Raw genomic sequence first — 18,089 nt, forward strand, 5'->3', positions numbered from 1 at the left:
CCCTTACTAACTTCAGTTTATTTGCCTGCCCCGCCCATTTCCTTCTGCAGCCTTTGTTTGTTTGCCCCGCCCCAACCTCTGAAGCTAGCCCCTTGGTTTCCCTGTCCTACCTCTAGCCCACTTAGCCCTCGCTCTGTGTGCCCATGCCCCCTCCCATGCGCTTGTGCAATTCCCCATTTTAGTTTCAACCCTTTTCACTGCACCCCGAAGGTTGTATCCCCCCTCTCCTAGTGCACCAAGAGGAGCCGGAATTCCACCCTGTGTTGGTGACTAACCATTAACCACTGATTGCCCCCCATCCAGCCCATCCCTTTTGGCGCCCTCCTCCCCTGCCTGCAGCCTAGCGGGGAGGAGTGGTCGACCTGCTTCCCCTCTCCCCTCCTCCTTCTGATGTCTCCCCTTCCCTCCCTACTCATGATGGCGGGGGATGAGATGAGTGGGGCCCCTCCAGCAGCCCAAGCTGCCCCTCCCCCGCTGCCCCTCCGTCACCCCCCCAAGCTTCTACCTCTGCTGTCGAACCATCTGCCACCACCCCCGCTGGGGCACTAGCAGCGACGGGCACCGGGGTGACCTCCACTGCTGCCACGTCTCTCACCTCACCCCCTCAGATTCGGGGGGAGCCCCCCCAGCCGGCAGGAAGGGCCAGGGGAAGAAGAAGGGGAAGGGCCCCGCTAAAAAGACCAGGCCCTCCATGGCAGGGGCTGCCCCCAATGCCCCGGCCCCACCGCTGGCTGTGGCATCCCTCCCCGCTGTTCCCTCCACCAGCTCTGCGGGTGTCCCTCCCCCGGCCCCCAGGGCGTACGCCCAGGTGGCGGCAGCCCCCCCGCCTGCCGCTACGTCATCTCTCCTGCCCACCGCCTCCACTACCATCTATAGCAGCCGGGGCCCCTTTCCCAACATGACCAGGAAGCATGGCGTCCGTTGCCTCCTGGTGCCCGCCTTGTCCCACGTGGAGACCTATGTGTGGGCATTGGCGAGGGTGGTGGGGCCTACAGCCATTGTGGCGGCCTCCAAAATGTATGGCAAGGTCGTCTTCTTAACATCGGAGGCCGCTGTCCAGGAGGCGGTGGAGAAGGGCCTGGCGGTGGGGGGGCGTGTTTGTCCCCTTGGAGCCACTAGAGGACCTGGGCATCCGCCTGGTCCTGACCTCTGTCTCTCCCTTTCTTCCTAATGCCGCCCTGTTACCCGCCCTTTCTACCTTGGGGAAGCCCATCTCTGTCATCAGCCCTCTCCCGTTGGGCTGCAAAGACCCTGCCCCCATCACGTCCTCTCCGCCGGCAAGTGCAGCTTCAACTGCCGCCGGCGGCGCGTGATGGAGAGGCACTGGAGGGGTCCTTCCTAGTCCCCTACCAGGGGGCCCATTACCGGGTGCATTATTCCACGGGGGAGGCCCGGTGCTACCTCTGCCGGGCGATGGGGCACGTCCGGAGGGACTGCCCCTTGGCCCGGCAAGGAGGGGCATCCGGGACCCCCGAGCCCCGGCAGGGCACTGGCCCCGTCATCGCCGGCTGCCCGGCGCCTGAAAGCACCCCTCCTCCTTCCCAGTCCACCATTGCTCCCGCTTGGGCCCAAGGGGCACCTCCCCAACTATGCCCAGAAGAGCGGGAGAGTCCCGCCCCCACTGCTTGCAATCTGGTGGGGCCTGTGGAGGAGGGTGCGGCAGGGACACCCCTGGGCATGGGAGAGGGCCCGCCCGAAGGGGAATCTTCCATCCCTTGTGCTGCCCCACCATTACCCCTGCGAGTCCCTGAGCCACCCCCTCTGCCCCCTGACACAACCCCTGCTAGTCAGCCCCCGGATGATGCCATGGAGGGCTGGGCCCTAGTCCAGGGGAAGCGGGGCAAGCGGAAGGCTCGAGCTCCGCTCCTTCCATCTGATGCGGAGGCCCCCCAGAAGACCTGGAAGGGGGGCACCGATGTCGAGCCTTCCGCTCTACCCACAGGTGTGTTCCATCCACCAGAGCCGGCTGGGGATGACGTGGCAGCACTGGAAGGCAGTATCTCCCCTCCATGGGAGTCCCTCCCGTCCAAGACCCCCGAGGCGCCATCTGAAACCCCAGTGTGCCCCGAAGCAACCGTCACATCAGGTGCCGGCGGGGAGAATCCCGGGGTGGCGGAAAATGATTTCCTGTCTATATATGAGGAGATCGAGGCCCTGGGTCTGACCCCGGTCACGCAGGGGGAGGACGACCCTATGCCAGCGGGCCTCGATCTGGGCGACTTCACTCCAGCCCCCCTTTCCCCATGTCCCCTCCCCGTAACCGTTGCTTCCGCTCCCACCTCCGAGGAGTCCCTGGACTCCTCCATCAACCTGGCTGCAGAAGACACCCCGCTGAGAGCCGCTGAGCCTGTTGAGGCAACAGCCAGTGCCAAGCAGCCGGGACCTGAGCCACCAGGGGCACCCCTCGTTGGTGAGGAGCATTCGACCTCCTTCCCGGGAGAGGGCCCTACAGAAGAGAGTCCACCTCCTGATGCCGTCGCTGCCAAATCCACCAGAGAGCTTGCGCCCAGCATCACTGAGAGCCCTCTCCCCGCCCAGACTCTCACCTCTAACCCTGCCCCTGCCCCGTCCACCTCCCGAGATGTTATTGCCGCCCCTAGGGCTGTCTCCTTCCCTTTTCCAACAGATGACTCCCAGGGAGCGGCCTCTGTATTTACCTGTCCTGACCCACCAGGGGCTGCTATCCTCCCTCCGCCGCCCCCTATTGCCCCAGCGTTCAGGCCAAACCATCAGGAGCCCCGTCGGGGGTCTGCACCCTGTCTGCCCGTCTCGGTAGGCCACGGGGCTGTACCAAGGGCCCCGTCGGGGAGTAACCAGACCGTAACCCCAGCCCCCCATGTGCTGCGAGAGGAGTTGTGGGAGTTTTTAGAAGATGTCCGTGGCTCCCGCAACAAAGTACAGCTTGCTCTCCAGCGATGGGGGGACTTTAATCAAATCCTCTGGGCCACAAGGGCTCTCATGGGGGAGGGTAAAAGGACCGGGAGGCAGGGCGCCGCGGCCTACCAGCGGGTCCGCCTCTTCTGTGACTCCTTACTCACCTACGGGGTGGGTTACAGACTGCTGCGCTGCCCGTCGGGAGCCGCGAGCGTCCCTGCCGGCGAGGATCCCCCCCAGCCCTCCTCATGGCACCTTTTACCATTGCAACATTGAACACCCGCGGCTGTAGGATGGGTCTCCGCAGGTCCCAGGTGCTCTCCTTCCTTCGGGAGGGGAGGTACTCTGTGGTTTTCCTACAGGAGACCCATACGGATTTGACCGCCGAAGATAGCTGGCGGCTGGATTGGGGGGACAGGGTCTACTTTAGCCATCTCACAGTTCGTACGGCTGGAGTGGTGACCCTGTTCTCCCCCGACCTACGGCCTGAGGTGCTGGGGGTCGCCAAGGCTGTGCCGGGCCGCCTGCTGCACCTCCGGGTCCGCATGGAGGGGCTCATAGTCAACCTCGTCAACATCTATGCCCCGGCAGCAAGCCTGGAGTGGCTGCAATTCTATCAGCAGGCATCCGCCTTCCTCGGCACCTTGGATCCTCATGAGTGCCTGGTCCTGGGAGGGGACTTTAACATCACCCTTGAGGAGCGGGACCGCTCGGGGACCGAGTAGAGCCCGGCCGCTGTCACCGTCCTCCAGGAGATAGTCGAACACCACTCCCTGGTGGACGTCTGGCGCGACCACTACCCGGATGACACTTCCACGTTCACCTTTGTCTGGATGGAGGCCCATCGGTCATGCCACTCCTGGTTGGACCGCATATATTTATCATGCTTTCATCTTTCACGAGCCCACTCCTCCAGCATCCGGCCGGCCCCATTTTCTGACCATCATATAGCCACCGTGACAGCCTCCCTCTGCGCAGAGAGGCCGGGGCCGGCCTATTGGCATTTTAACAACAGCTTGCTGGAGGATGCGGGCTTCGTGGCGTCCTTCCGGGAGTTCTGGCTGGCCTGGAAAGGGCAGCGGCGTGCCTTTCCCTTGGCGCGGCGGTGGTGGGACCTGGGGAAGGTGTGCGCCTGGCTCTTCTGCCATGACTACATCCGGGGCGCCAGCTGACGGAGGGATGCGGCGATAGAGCAGTTGGAACGGGAGGTCTTAGAGCTGGAGAGGCGTCTGGGATGGAGAGGAGCTCCGGATCCTCGAGGACCATCAGGCCCGGGGTGCCTTTGTTCGATCCCACATCCGTCTCCTTCGGGAGATGGATCATAGCTCCCGCTTCTTCTATGCCCTGGAGAAAAAGAGGGGGACTAAAAAACATGTCATCTGCCTACCAGCAGAAGATGGCACCCCCCTCACGGATCCGGTGGAGATGTGCGGGAGGGCGAGAGCCTCCTACGCAAGCCTTTTCTCCCCAGATCCAACCGATCCTAACGCTTGCAGAGTGCTCTGGGAGGAGCTCCCGACGGTCAGTGTGGGCAACCGAGACCAGCTAGAGCTGCCTCTCACTCTGGCCGAGTTCTCAGAAGCCCTCCGTCGCATGCCCACCAATAAATCTCCGGGCATGGACGGGCTGACCTTGGAGTTCTACCACGTGTTCTGGGACGTCCTGGGCCCAGACCTAGTCACCGTCTGGGCTGAGTCTTTGCAGAGCGGGGTCCTCCCTCTTTCGTGCAGGCGAGCCATGCTCGCCTTATTGCCGAAGAAGGGGGACCTCTGTGATTCACGAAATTGGCATCCCATCTCGCTCCTCAGCACGGACGACAAAGTTGTGGCAAAAGCAATCTCGCTGCGGCTAGGGTCCATGCTGGTGGATGTGGTCCACCCAGACCAGACCTACACCGTCCCGGGCCGCAGCATCTTCGACAACTATATCTGGTCCGGGACCTATTGGAACTTGGGTGTAGGGATGGTCTGTCGTTCGCCCTCCTGTCCTTAGATCAGGAGAAGGCGTTCGACAGGGTGGATCACAGGTATCTCCTGAGCACTCTGCAGGCGTTTGGCTTCAGACCGAGGTTTGTGAGTTTTCTCCGGGTGCTGTACGCTTCCACAGAGTGTCTGGTCAGGCTCAACTGGACCCTGACCGAACCGGTCAGCTTCGGGCGAGGAGTACGGCAGGGGTGCCCCCTCTCGGGCCAGCTGTACGCTCTGGCGATCGAGCCCTTCCTCTGTCTCCTCCGAAGGAGGTTGACAGGGTTGGTGCTGCGGGAGCTGGAGCTGCGGCTGGTCCTGTCGGCGTTCGCTGATGACGTGCTCCTCGTGGTCCAGGACCCGGGGGACTTGGCGCGGGTGGAGGCTTGCCAGGCCATCTATTCGGGAGCCTCTTCCGCACGGGTTAACTGTGTCAAGAGCTCTGGCTTGGTGCTAGGGGACTAGCGGCAGGCGAGCTCCCTCCCACCTGCGCTTCAGGCCATCCGGTGGAGCACGGGTCCACTGCTCTCTCGGCGTTTACCTTTCTGCCACGCATCCCTCTCCGCCGAAGAACTGGCAGAATTTAGAGGGCGGGGTGATAGAGTGGCTCTGGAAATGGACAGGACTACTCCGGTGCCTCTCTCTACGAGGGAGAGCACTGGTGCTTAATCAACTAGTCCTGTCCATGCTCTTGTACTGGCTCAACACCCTGGTCCCGGCCCCGGGTTTCCTGGCCAACCTCCGGACATCAATTCTGGAGTTCTTTTGGTCAGGACTGCACTGGGTCCCTGCAGGGGTTCTCCATCTACCTCTGGAGGAGGGAGGGCAGGGCCTAAAATGTCTGCTTACTTATGTCCATGTCTTCCGCCTCCAGAGCCTGCAGAGGCTCCTTTATGGTGCAGGTAGTCCGGCATGGAGCATACTGGCGCACGCCTTCCTGCGCCGCTTCCGAGGGCTCCGATACGACCGGGAGCTCCTTTATCTCCATCCGAGAGGTCTTCCGCGAGACCTCTCCGGGCTGCCAGTCTTCTACCAGGACCTCCTCAGGACCTGGAAACTCTTTTCAACGACCAGGTCCATGGCGGCCACCGAGGGGGCAGATCTCCACGTGGAGCCCTTGCTACACAACCCCCAGCTCTGTGTGCAGGTGGCGGAGTCCCGCTCGGTGCACCAGAGGTTGGTCCTGGCAGAGCTCACAAGAGTCGGAGACCTCCTGGACTATGACCGGGGAGACTGGCTGGATCCCCTGACGCTCGCTCAGCGCATGGGGCTTTCCAGACCTTGTATTCCCCAGTGCATACTTCAGGAGTTGAAGGCCACTTTGCCACCCACTGCTCGGGTTTATCTCGACCGGGTCCTGCACAAGGGTACGCCCCGCCCACCTGCTACCCCAGGACCGCCGGACCTTTTAATTGGACCCCTGCCCCGTGGACCCAATCGACCCCTTCACTGGAAGCCGGCTGCACGAGATGCAGCCGGTCTGCTTCCAAACCATGCCAAGAAAACATCTATACAAGCTCGTGCTCCATACCCTTCACGCCCTCACCGTCGTGTCCCGCCCCGATACAAAATGGCGGGATCTCCTGCCACCTTTGGAGGGTGAGGAGCCCAGGTGGGCCATCCTATATTCCACCTTAGTTCCAAGGCCCGCCGGGGATGTCAGTTGGCGGCTCCTTCATGGAGCCGTGAGCACGGGCATGTACTTGGCGCGGTTCACCTCAGTCCCAGACACCTGCCCCTTTTGCGGCGTGAGGATACCCTGGCACATATATACTTGGAGTGTGCCAGGCTGCAGCCCATATTCCGGCTCCTCACCAATATTTTATTACGTTTTGGTTGCACTTCTCCCCTCACCTTCTTATTTACGCACTCCCTATCCGTGGCCCCACAAAGTCACGGGATCTCCTGGTCAACCTCCTCCTGGCCCTAGCTAAAATGGCCATCTATAAAACCAGAGTGAGGAGGTTGGCCTATGGAGTCTCCTGTGACTGTGGGGCCTATTTCCGATCCTCGGTCCATTCACGCATCCGGGCAGAGTTCCTCTGAGCAGCGTCCTCTGACTCCCTTGACGCCTTTGAGGAGCAGTGGGTGCTGTCCGGGGTTCTCTGCTCGGTGTCCCCGTCCGGTTCCCTTCGTTTGACCCTTTGACCACACTCCTATCCCTGTTATTTTATTAGTTGTCCCCCGGAATTTTTTGGGTATCTAGGTCCTGTGGATCCCCCTTTTAGGCTGGGGGGGATCCTTTAGCGGTGGACGGGCTTCACCCGCCTATTTCCCGGATCCCAATAAGACTACTCTTCCATAGCCATCAGGCCTTGCCCCGTCACAGAGCTCTCAGACAAACAAAAGTAGGTGGGAAGGACAGTGTATATAAATACTGTTTTGTTACAGTTTAACTATATTTAAGTAGTATTTTCCATCACTAAATTCAGAAAGGTATTGATATAAAAACATTTTAAAAAACAAATAAGCTGACTTGGTCTCCAGAAAAGCAAATAGGGTTTTCTAAATTTCTAAAGGAGTAAAATGTTCCCTAGCACAGAACATATATCTGTGTCGTTCTCCAACAGTTTTTTTCCAAAGGAAGAACAACTGATTTTAAGACAATGGTTTAGTTGCCATTTGAAAACAGAGACGAGCGGACACCTTTGCCATACTATTTTATTTTCAGATGTCATACTCAATCTGAATAGGAGAGATTGGTATCTACTATGTACAGCTTTCTCCTATAAGCATCTGAAAAGCGGAAGACTTTGGTATTCCATTAGTGCAGTGAGGTTGTTCATCTAACATGGTGGTGCCAGTACGCAGAAATGAATGGAATAGAATAGGACTTGCCTGGCTGGCGTGCAGTTCATTCAAATAAGTTCCAGCCATTTGTCAAGAACTCCCAGTTAGCTAAATACTGTCAGCTAAAGAGTAATAATATAAAATTAGACAGTGGAGATACCTTTGGGGGAAGCCCTCCTTCATAGGCTGGCCAGCTACATGAGTAAGCGATGGGTCTTCCTGTTTTATTCAGAGCAATGCTCATCTTTGGGTAGCCTAAACAAAATTGAACACTGGGTAGTAATGCAAGGCAATATTAACATATTACATAACAACAGTAATAGTGTTCTAGTTTTTTCCACTTGCTATTGTTTTACAAAGATAAGAGCGGAGTCTCTTCTTTGGTGAATTACATATGGAATGTGAATTATATATGGAACATGGCTAATTAAAGGTTTCCTTTACAAAGATCTTATAGTTACAATTTATGATCACTCCTGCCCAAAATTGACTGTTTCTGCAGATGTAAGAAAAACCATTTTTTGTATATTCCTGTTTTCAAGTTATTCAGCAACAGGCAGATTTTTTCCAAAATAGATGTGGGATTGGAATAATCTTATAGTTCTGAACCAGTGTTTAAGAAAAGAGCTGAATGGCATAGTAGCATTGTACTGTGTTGCCATTAAGGAAGTCTGGGTTTGGGAAAGAATCAAGGACTCTCCTTCTTTAGACCAGCAGAAAACTGAACATCTTGAAGAGATTATGTTCTTGAAAACTCTTATACATGTGAATAAGTTTTTGGGAAAAGAGGTGCTGCAAGTACAGGATCTTGCCCCCTCAGTATCTTTAATTGCTAAGCACCTACTATAACAGCCTGGGAGCAGAGTCCTCTTTACCCTATCTGAGACTCACCTATTTAAAACAAATCAGTCACAATTTTAAAAACAGTCTCCATTAGCACTCAGTACATATATACAGAATGTAGGTTTCAAAACAGTTGGCGTTGTAACGCTTATTTGATTTTGCTTATAAAACTTTATACAAAATGTACTGTTGTAATAATTTGGCCTCCAAACTTACTCTGTGAGCTCAATTGTAAGAAGTAAAAGTTCATAATGTCACAACAACAACATATAAGGTAGAACCTCAGAGTTAGGAACCCCGGAGTTTTGAACTGACCAGTCAACCACACACCTCATTTGGAACTGGTAGTACACAATCAGGCAGCAGCAGAGACAACAACAACAAAAGCAAATACAGTATAGTACTGTGTTAAAAGTAAACTACTAATCAAATAAAGGGAAAGCAGCATTTTTCTTCTGCATAGTAATGTCTCAAAACTGTATTAAGTCAATGTTCAGTTGTAAACTTTTGAAAGAACAACCATAACATTTTGTTTAGAGTTACAGACATTTCAGAGTTATGAACAACCTCCATTCCTAAGGGGTTCGTAACTCTGAGGTTCTACTGTAACAATAAATGGTGATGGGAAAAGATGCAAAAGGGAGACAAACTGCGTTAGTCAAAACAAAAACGCTTACACTGATATAATCCAAGGACTGTGTTCAGAACATGCCTTGCAAACAAGAGAAGTGTGGAACTGGAAATCAACGGACCAAAACTGGTGTCAGAAATTATGCCTGATTGCTGGACAAAATAATAAGGGGATGGGCTATTTCACCTTTCACTACCTTTTTTAAAAAAAAGATTTTGGGGGAAAAACTGCCTGCAGACTAACAACCACTGCTGACTGGGAGAGGAGAGGACTGGAAGAAGCAAGCTTTACCATCAAGGCTTTCTCCTGGGACCCTGGGATTCACTGTTACTCCACTGGTTCTTCATTGTCCTAATCCTGAGGGAGATCCTGATGAGACAAGGCCAGAGAGAGAGGGACCCAAAGGACATCACCACCTACATTAACTAAATCCTGAATATCACCTAGGATGTGAGACTTTGTCACTCCGTCCATATCCCTTGTATCTTCTCTTTCCTATCCTCCTTCTTTTGCCATCTGTTTAATAAAAGTGTGGCTTATCTGGCCAAGACCATATATTTTGCAACACTGCTATAAGCCTGTGACCAAAGAGGCAGGTGAAAAGCAATGCAATAAACAGGCTGATGCTGGTACAACCTTGCCAGGTCACAAAGTGGCTAACTAGACATTTGCCATGCCTGTGTTTCTCTCAGAATGAAGTAGCAAGTGAGAATCAACACCAGGGCCAGAAGCTTCATTTTCTACCTTTCCTGTTCTTTTCTCTCCCCTTTTGTGTGTGTTTGTTTTATTCTGTTTTTTAGAAAATGGGATCTGACTTTAACAACAACAACAGCTCCAGCCCTCTCAACTAACTTTCTCTTGTTTCCCTAAAAGGACAGTTTAACTAAAAGACTTTCAAACTGTGTTTTTTTTCTTTTAATAACTCTACAGCTAAAGGGAAAGGGAATAAGGAATATTGTTAAAATAAAAGGGTTATTTAATAGTTTACATAACTGTGTTCCTTCTTTTTCTTAACCTTTAATAAAAGGTTAAAAAGATTTTATTGGTGTGTTTGTCATGGTACTAGGCAGGTTGAGGTCTCTGTATTTCAAAACCTCAAACTATGTTAACTGTTAAGTTAATATTGGGCAGTGACAGAGTCCTGTTAACACCCTTGACACTCTGGACATATTTATTCCATCAAGATTAATACAACAGTACCTTAATAGACAAAAATATTCAATGCTTCATATTTGCCCCCAAACTTTATTTACATTTTTGGAGCTGTATCGAAATTCCTTCATCCATTCTGTGTTATCAGTGAGTGGAAAAAATGTATTTTTCTATTGTCTTAAAAAAAACAAAAGCCTTTGATAACACTTTTTGAACAGGGCTTCATCACAAATGGTTGACTTTTACAACTTGGCAAGCAGGCCACCATTCTCATTGAGGACTCGTATCTTTGCTTTGTTTAATAAGAGGAATTTGGTTGAACAAATTTATGACTATTTTAAAACTTACTGAGCCACAAGCATTAGAACACTATGCTAAGGCTACAGATCTGAACTTAAACATAGGGAGATGCACTGCACATCTTTTGAGGATGCTCAGGATCTGTTATGTGGAGTTTTTAAAATCTTTCACCTGAAGCATCATTTATTGGCTGCAATTTGAGACAAGATATTAGATATGATGGGCTGACATGACCAATATTCCTATTAAAATGCTATATTGAAAATGAGAAGGGGACTGAGAGGAGAGATGGGGTGGCAGTGGGAAGCAGATCCAGAAAGAGAGGGGCACAATCCCATTGACTTCAGTTGGACATTTGGGTGCTCAAGGAATGCAAAACAAGGGCCTTATTTTGAATCTTGTTTCTTGAGTAGCTACTTAAAATGAGCTAAAAGCTGCATTATGAAGGGGATTGGAGGAAGCTTCATTAAGATAAAACAAGATCATTAGACATCACAACTCAATATTGAGCTTAACGAGTATAAATTTAGATTCACCCAAAACTAATAAACATATAAATAGAAATTATTTGGAGATGAAAAAACAGCAATGAAAAGCAAACTTACTACTTCACAAAACTTGAAGACTTCACGAGCTTTTTAAAAAATGGGATATCCAAGTTTAAGCAGCTTCATTTAAAAATAAAACAAAACAAAACTCCTGAGCCAGCCTTTCCCTTGTTCAAAGATTAATCCTAAGAAACAAACCTATTGCTTTAACAGATGAGTTGGAATAGCAGCCATCAAGCTTCAGCATGTCAACTTCCCATTCTGCAAATGTTTTGGCATCTATATCAATGGTGTCCAGTGTGGTCCCAGGGTAACCGTTGCAGGTATAGTTACCCATGTCACTATAAATTCCAAATTTCAGCCCTTTGGAATGTACCTGATAAAGCAAATGAAAGTAATTCTGATTATTTTATGATTTCAGTCTATTTGTCTTCTAGTACCCATTGATGCTAAATCTCTCTTCTGTGTGTTAAACATCTCCATTACTTTTCTGAATTTAGATTTCTCTTGGATGCTCTCTTGTGAGATCTCTGCCTATTTTGGTAATGATGTTCTGAGAGCCTTTGCATACCAGAGTCCTAAAAAGCTGATTGTTGTGTAGTAATGGCTGCTTTGGATTCATGGTGAAAAATATAGTTAAAAGGTGAATTACTTGGCCTTTCATATGTTGCCTTTCATGCAAGGATCTCAAAACAGTTCACAAGGATTAGGATGTAGGTAAGCATTGTTATACACATTTGGTAGAAACAAAACAGAATGGTTAAGTGACTTACTCTAGGCCACACAGTAAGTGGTACAAGTAGGAACAGAAACCAGGAATTGTGGCTCCCAGTTCTCTGTGCTAACCATTAGTTCCCTGCCTCTCTGCAAAATATGGCTTTCATTCCAAATATACACTAAGGGCTCCATCCTTCAAACACACACATGCTTATTATTTACTTCAGTGGAGTTACCCAAATGTGTAAACTGGTAAGCACGTGTGAAACTCTGCAGGATTGGGGCCTTGCTGGGTTCCACTGTCCACAACCACATTGTGTAATTGACCCACTGCACAGAATAATGCATCTTTGCTCATTTGTAAATATATCTACCTTCCTTTCAATTCTAACCCAGAGCATGTTAATATATTCCTAAGGAATAACGTTGATTAACCCTAAGTGGATGGATCATCATCCATATGTGCAGCTGCAATGAAAATCCAATATGTATTTCCCTTAGAGATATGCGTAGAATCATTTACATGCATTACAATTAAGCTGTTCCCTGTAATTTTTCCAGCTAAGTAGCTTGACATTTATTAGTTGTCATTTAAATGAATTCTACAGTATGTTATATGTATCCTTTTCTAATAACAATTTCTTTAAATAACTACGTTCAAAAGAAAATTGCTTTTTTAGCACCTACATCTGAGATACAACATTGAGAAACTAGTGTTTAAGTACATGTATTTTACTTAACTTACATAATCAGCAAGGGCTTTAATACCACTTGGAAACCTATCTGGGTCTGGCTGAAGCCTGCCCTGGGAATCCCTTTCCTTTGCAGACCAGCAGTCATCAAGGTTCACATATTCATAACCCAGCTCCTTCCATCCATCTTCTGCCATCTTGTCTGCCATACTTTTGATCAAGTTCTCACTGGTAAAAAAACAGAAGTTTGCATTAACAAAATTGTTGAAATATTACATTTTGTTTATTTGTATGTGTTTGCAGGGACTGCAAAGGGTAAGGACCTCACTTTTACATCTCCTCAGAAAAATGGCAATTCCAACCAAACAATACTACTTCATACCTTGCTGGCTGATTCAGAACTGAGTCAAAGAGAAAATGGCTCAATTCTGGTTCATTCGTACTACTTCTTCCAGCTCCTGAACTTTTTTTTAAAGGTATCCCTTCCAGGTATGTAGTAACCTGTCCCTCCTTAGTCTAGAACAGTGATCACCAACCTATCGATTGCGATCGACTGGTCAATCCTAGAGACTCTCCCAGTTGATCACGATCTCTGGTGGTGTGGCGGGGCTGCCGCTAAGGCAGGTTCCCTGCCTGCCCTGGCCCCACGCCGGTCCCGGAAGCGACCAGCACAGCCATGCGGCCGCATGGAGGGGCAGGGGTCTCTGCATGCTGCTCCTGCCTTCAAGCACTGCCCCCACAGCTCCCGTTGTCTGGGAACGGCCAATGGGAGCTGCGGGGGCAGTGCCTGTAGCGAGGGGCAGTGCGCGGAGCCACATGCCCCCAGCCCCTACCCCCAGAGGCCACAAGGAAGCACTGGCCCCTTCCGGGAGTGGCGTGAGGACAGGGCAGGTAGGGAGCTTGCCTTAGCCTCACTGCGCAGCCACCCGGGAGCAGCCCAAGGTAAGTGTTGCTTGGCAGGAGGTTGCATCCCAACTCCCAGCCCCCTCCTGGAGCCAGCACCCCAACCCCCAACCCTGTGCCCCTTCTCGGAGCCAGCACCCCTTCCCCACTCCTGCACCCTCTACCCTCTTCTGCACCCCAAGCCCCTACCCCAGACATGAGCCCCCTCCCAGAGCCAGCACACCAAACCCCCTCCCGCACCGAACCCCTGCCCCTGTCCTGACCTCCCTCTCAGAGCCAGCACCCCATACTCCCTCCTGCACCCCAACATTTTGGAAATCAGAAGTTGTATTTAATTTATATTATATGGTATAGTAATCTCATAGTAGCCTGCCTTATAATCATTTGATTTAGAAACCTTCCCATTTTAAATTTCAACCATTGTTTTATATACTTAACAGGTTGAAAAAATGGAACTTGGCCAAAAAATTTCCATCTTCAGCTAGGTTCTTTATCAGGGTTATAGAAGCGGCCAAAATATTTGTCTCCTTGGCTACTGTTGTGCAAACATTACCAAGTTGATCATAAAACATTTCCTGTTCTGTGAATTATAGGAAAGTACTATGATCTTAACAATGTTAATACACTTAAGTATTTTACATACTTAGCCTTTTTAGTGTCAAGTCTAAAGTTCAGCTTGCTTTGCTTGTATTTATTAATACAAAACAATGAGGAATACTCTCCCGCTCTGTTAATCTGAAGCAGGATCTTAACAATAACATTTCTGAGATATAACAGTAGAGGGAGTTCTCTAAATGTTTCCTAGCTAATTCTGTTCTGATTCTAGTTGTGTACATGAACATTATTTCCTTCCTGTTGTAGAAACATAGCATTTCCAGCTTCCTTCTTTAGACAAATTTTGGCCACCTCCCAAAATGGTAGCAGTGAAACACTCTGGTTTTGTCTCAGTACTTTTCAAACTGGGAAACACAATGATCTAGGAAGTCCATGAAGGCTTCCAGAAATGAGATTTTAAGATTAAAGGATAAAAATTGGGACAATAATATGAACATCTCTTCATAAGAGAATGGGGAAGGGGGAAAAACTAAATCCGACAAGAATTATTTGAACAAAAGACTCAGATGAAAAAAGGGGAAGAAAAAATATAAGAACCTTCAGTAAATGTGCAGGACTAGAATTATTGCACTTGAGGCCACCTTACAACAGCTATTCAACCATTCTTCTCCTTTGAGTAGTAAAATATTACATTTCTTTTGTAAATAAGCTGATTAAAATAAGTGAATTGAGAATTTTTTTATTCAAAATCTTCTTCTAATCTAGTGTAACTGACCAAACCTGAATTTATTCTTATCCTAAAATCTTACCTAAATCTATGTAGGCATGTATATTACCCCATCACCATGGCATCTAGCCACCAACATTCTAGGTACTTAATATTATTAGAAGTGTTACTAAGGAGGCACCACTCTCACAAATGTTGTAGTAACATTATGTTTGTACCAACACTATGCTTTTGGTCTTCTTTGTCTTTTTTATATGGGATGAGACAGACAAAATCTGTTCAACAGTCTCTTAACTCTAGCACAAAGTTTGAGAATTTTCCTAACTGTGATATTTAGAACTCTTTCACAGCCATTCTTGATCAATTATTTCACCTGATGCAGTTTCCAGGATCAGTTTTGCAATCGGTATTGCATCTAAAACGTTCCCAAGGCAGCCAGCCCATTGGTGGAGTTCTTAGTAAACCATTATCTAAGGATGAACAGCTGGCAGCCAATCCCAACAGGATGCTCAGAGGAGGCAGCAACATGATTAACAGGACAACTATAAATCAGAAGAACGGATCCAATTAATATTTTCACTTTTACCACATCTGTTGTTCAAAAACAGTCCTACAATTTAACTTGTTCTTAATTGCTAGTTATCTGTGTCTTAGGTATTTCTGGGGTCTTAACAACCAGGTAGCTGAGGGACACCAAGGCATAGAAAATAAAAGATTTCAACGGCTGATCATGATTAAACATGAACAAATCTAAATATACAGGGGGACATTTCCAAACCTTCGAACAATGATTTATTTGTCTCTTCAATTATCAATAGGAAATTTGCAGCTAAAACTCATTAATCACATTGATAATACATCATGATAAATATAATTGCACAGTTCAAAGATCAAACTCTTTTTCCAAATATTAATACATTAAATCCTTCAATATTACTTTTGAGTAAACACTATATTGCCATTTGTTTGCCATTAAAATGCATATAAAGCTTGCATGGATAGCTTTTTTTCTTCTTAAAAAATGTATATCAGCATACAACATACAGTTTTAATTTTGGCTGGTGGATCTCTCTTTCACCTTCCATTCAAAGACTGACCTGGGGCAAGGACCTTACCTTTGGTTGAAGATGCGAAATATGCAACTCCTTTGGGGTAAACTATTTTCTGTACCAAATTTGTTTTAATGTAAGTGGCATCAGGCTGAAGAAACGGATTGGTTACAATATCTCACACTTCTCAGGTTTCAGAGTAGCAGCCATGTTAGTCTGTATTCGCAAAAAGAAAAGGAGTACTTGTGGCACCTTAGAGACTAACAAATTTATTAGAGTATAAGCTTTCGTGAGCTACAGCTCACTTCATCAGATGCAGTGCAGTCTTAATTGGATGAGCACTTAAAAACAGGTTTTCTTCTCTATTGGGTTATTAAAGGCCCCTTCATAACAACACACGTTTCTTCCAGTATTCTTGCCCAAAATTTTCCTTAGCCCCTTCTGTTGTGAAGTGTGTTAAACTGATTGATTGAAAGACACAGTAGAACCTCAGAGTTACGTGCACCAGAGTTATGAATTGATTGGTCAACCACACACCTTATTTGGAACTGGAAGTATGCAATCAGCAGCAGCAGAGACAAAATAAGTAAATAAATAAATAAAGCAAATACAGTACAGTACTGTGTTAAACGTAAAGTACTAAAAATAAAGGGAAAGTTTTTTGAAAAAAAAATTTGGTAAGATAAAGAAACTGTTTCTATGCTTGTTTCATTTAAATTAAGAGGGTTAAAAGCATATTTTTTCTTCTGCATAGTAAAGTTTCAAAGATGGATTAAGTCACTGTTCAGTTGTAAACTTTCGAAAGAACAACCTTAATGTTTTGTTCAGAGTTATGAACATTTCAGAGTTACAAACAACCTCAATTCCTGAGGTATTCGTAACTCTGAGGTTCTACTGTAGGTGCATTTCGTATACGTATACACATATAAAACACAACTTTATCAGCTATACATAGTAAAATGTTATTAATGAGTTACACTGAAGAACAAGAACTTGTAATAGAAATGGGCAGATTAAAACTGTGTATAACATGCAACAATGCAAACTGAAACTTCCTCATTTTGTTTAAAATAAAATTCCTTGCAACAACATTTTTTTCTTAACTATGAAAGTTGTTACTGTTGCCACGTGAACTATAATTACACAAGAAGTAAGTTTAGATGCATTAAAAGTGAGAGAGAAAACATAATTATCCAAATGTTATAGAAGAGTTAATGATCAAGTATCTCACCTATATCGAAAGAAGGCAGGCTGATCAATCTGTTCCTGGGGAGATCTTCATTAGGAAAAGAAGACACATGTGATCCCCCTTGTTTTAAATGGAGATTAAAAAAAATTAATTCACAGATCTGCCTTCTTCTGTTCTTTTGATTTCACTGGATCACTTATCTCATATTATTGGACTAACTAAGTTACATTTAGTGTAAGATCTCCCCCTCCCTGAAGGTACAATAGAACATTCCAACAGCTTTTCATCTGACATATTTGCTCTCCTAGGAGGAAGCAGAAAAGGAGGAAAAATTCCTTTATCAATCTTGGGGGATTCTACAGTGCCCATCACGATAGTATCTAAGTGCTTAAGTTGTCAAAGATCCAACTGTGCCAGCACCAATGGCTATTGTGCTAGCGTGTGTGTTGGCCCCAACTGTATCTCTGAAACTGAAACTATTACTAAACACAATAATCTAATTCCAGCCCTCATAATTGCATTCATTCTCTCTTTTAGGGCTGCAATTGTCTTGGCCTAATGGTACCACAGAGAATGAGGTTCTAAGGGCTGAATGCTGACCCACTTCTGAAGGAAAGGAAATCCCTAAACACAGGATAACTGTTATCTTCATATGCACCAGGTTACCTCAAGAAGAGAAATTGGTCTATTCATCCTTGTTGTCATATTCAGGATCATTCAGTAAGGAAATCTGACCCAGTTTCAGATTACTGCTAATACTGCCCATTGTTTCTCTCTCTCGCTCACCCTCTTTTCTTTCTATCTTCCCTCTCTTTGTGTATCTTCCAGTCTGCATTTACCTCTCAAAAAGCTCCCATTTTCCATTCCTTCACACTGGACTGGGATCAGGGCAATTTACTGGTGCCAGCCCCAGTTTGTGCTGGTGCAGCATGCCTAAATTAGGGATTTGTAGTGGTTTAAGATACCAATGTGAATTTCCTTAATGTAGATGTAACACTGAGAAACCCCAGTCGTTGGCGGGCAGGATCAAACTTGGGACTTCTGGAGCTAAATACATCCCTCTACTGCAGGGATGGCCAACCTGTGGCTCCGGAGCCACATGCAGCGCTTCAGAAGTTAATATGCAGCTCCTTGTATAGGCACCAACTCTGAGGC

At 47.8% G+C, this 18,089-nt stretch overlaps 1 protein-coding gene across 6 annotated transcripts in view; it reads right to left on the minus strand.

Annotated features, from left to right (window-relative positions):
* Positions 1–18,089, minus strand: part of LOC119862015 (alpha-N-acetylgalactosaminidase-like) — a 30,892-nt gene that overhangs the window by 10,472 nt on the left and 2,331 nt on the right. For 5 of the 6 annotated variants that reach the window (XM_043493149.1, XM_043493151.1, XM_043493152.1 and 2 more), the window contains exons 2-6: positions 16,977–17,054; positions 15,070–15,238; positions 12,565–12,739; positions 11,301–11,478; positions 7,789–7,883 (exon numbers count right to left, since the gene is read on the minus strand). In XM_043493149.1, coding sequence (XP_043349084.1) covers positions 7,789–7,883; positions 11,301–11,478; positions 12,565–12,739; positions 15,070–15,224 — 603 coding nt within the window. In that variant the 5' untranslated portion in view covers positions 15,225–15,238; positions 16,977–17,054. Of the gene's footprint in view, positions 1–7,788; positions 7,884–11,300; positions 11,479–12,564; positions 12,740–15,069; positions 15,239–15,811; positions 15,962–16,976; positions 17,055–18,089 lie in introns of those variants that run through there. The other variant, XM_038417842.2, reaches the window with a different exon arrangement.

Source organism: Dermochelys coriacea, chromosome 10 (assembly GCF_009764565.3).
Source record: "Dermochelys coriacea isolate rDerCor1 chromosome 10, rDerCor1.pri.v4, whole genome shotgun sequence".
In the NCBI taxonomy this organism is placed as follows: Eukaryota; Metazoa; Chordata; order Testudines; family Dermochelyidae; genus Dermochelys; species Dermochelys coriacea.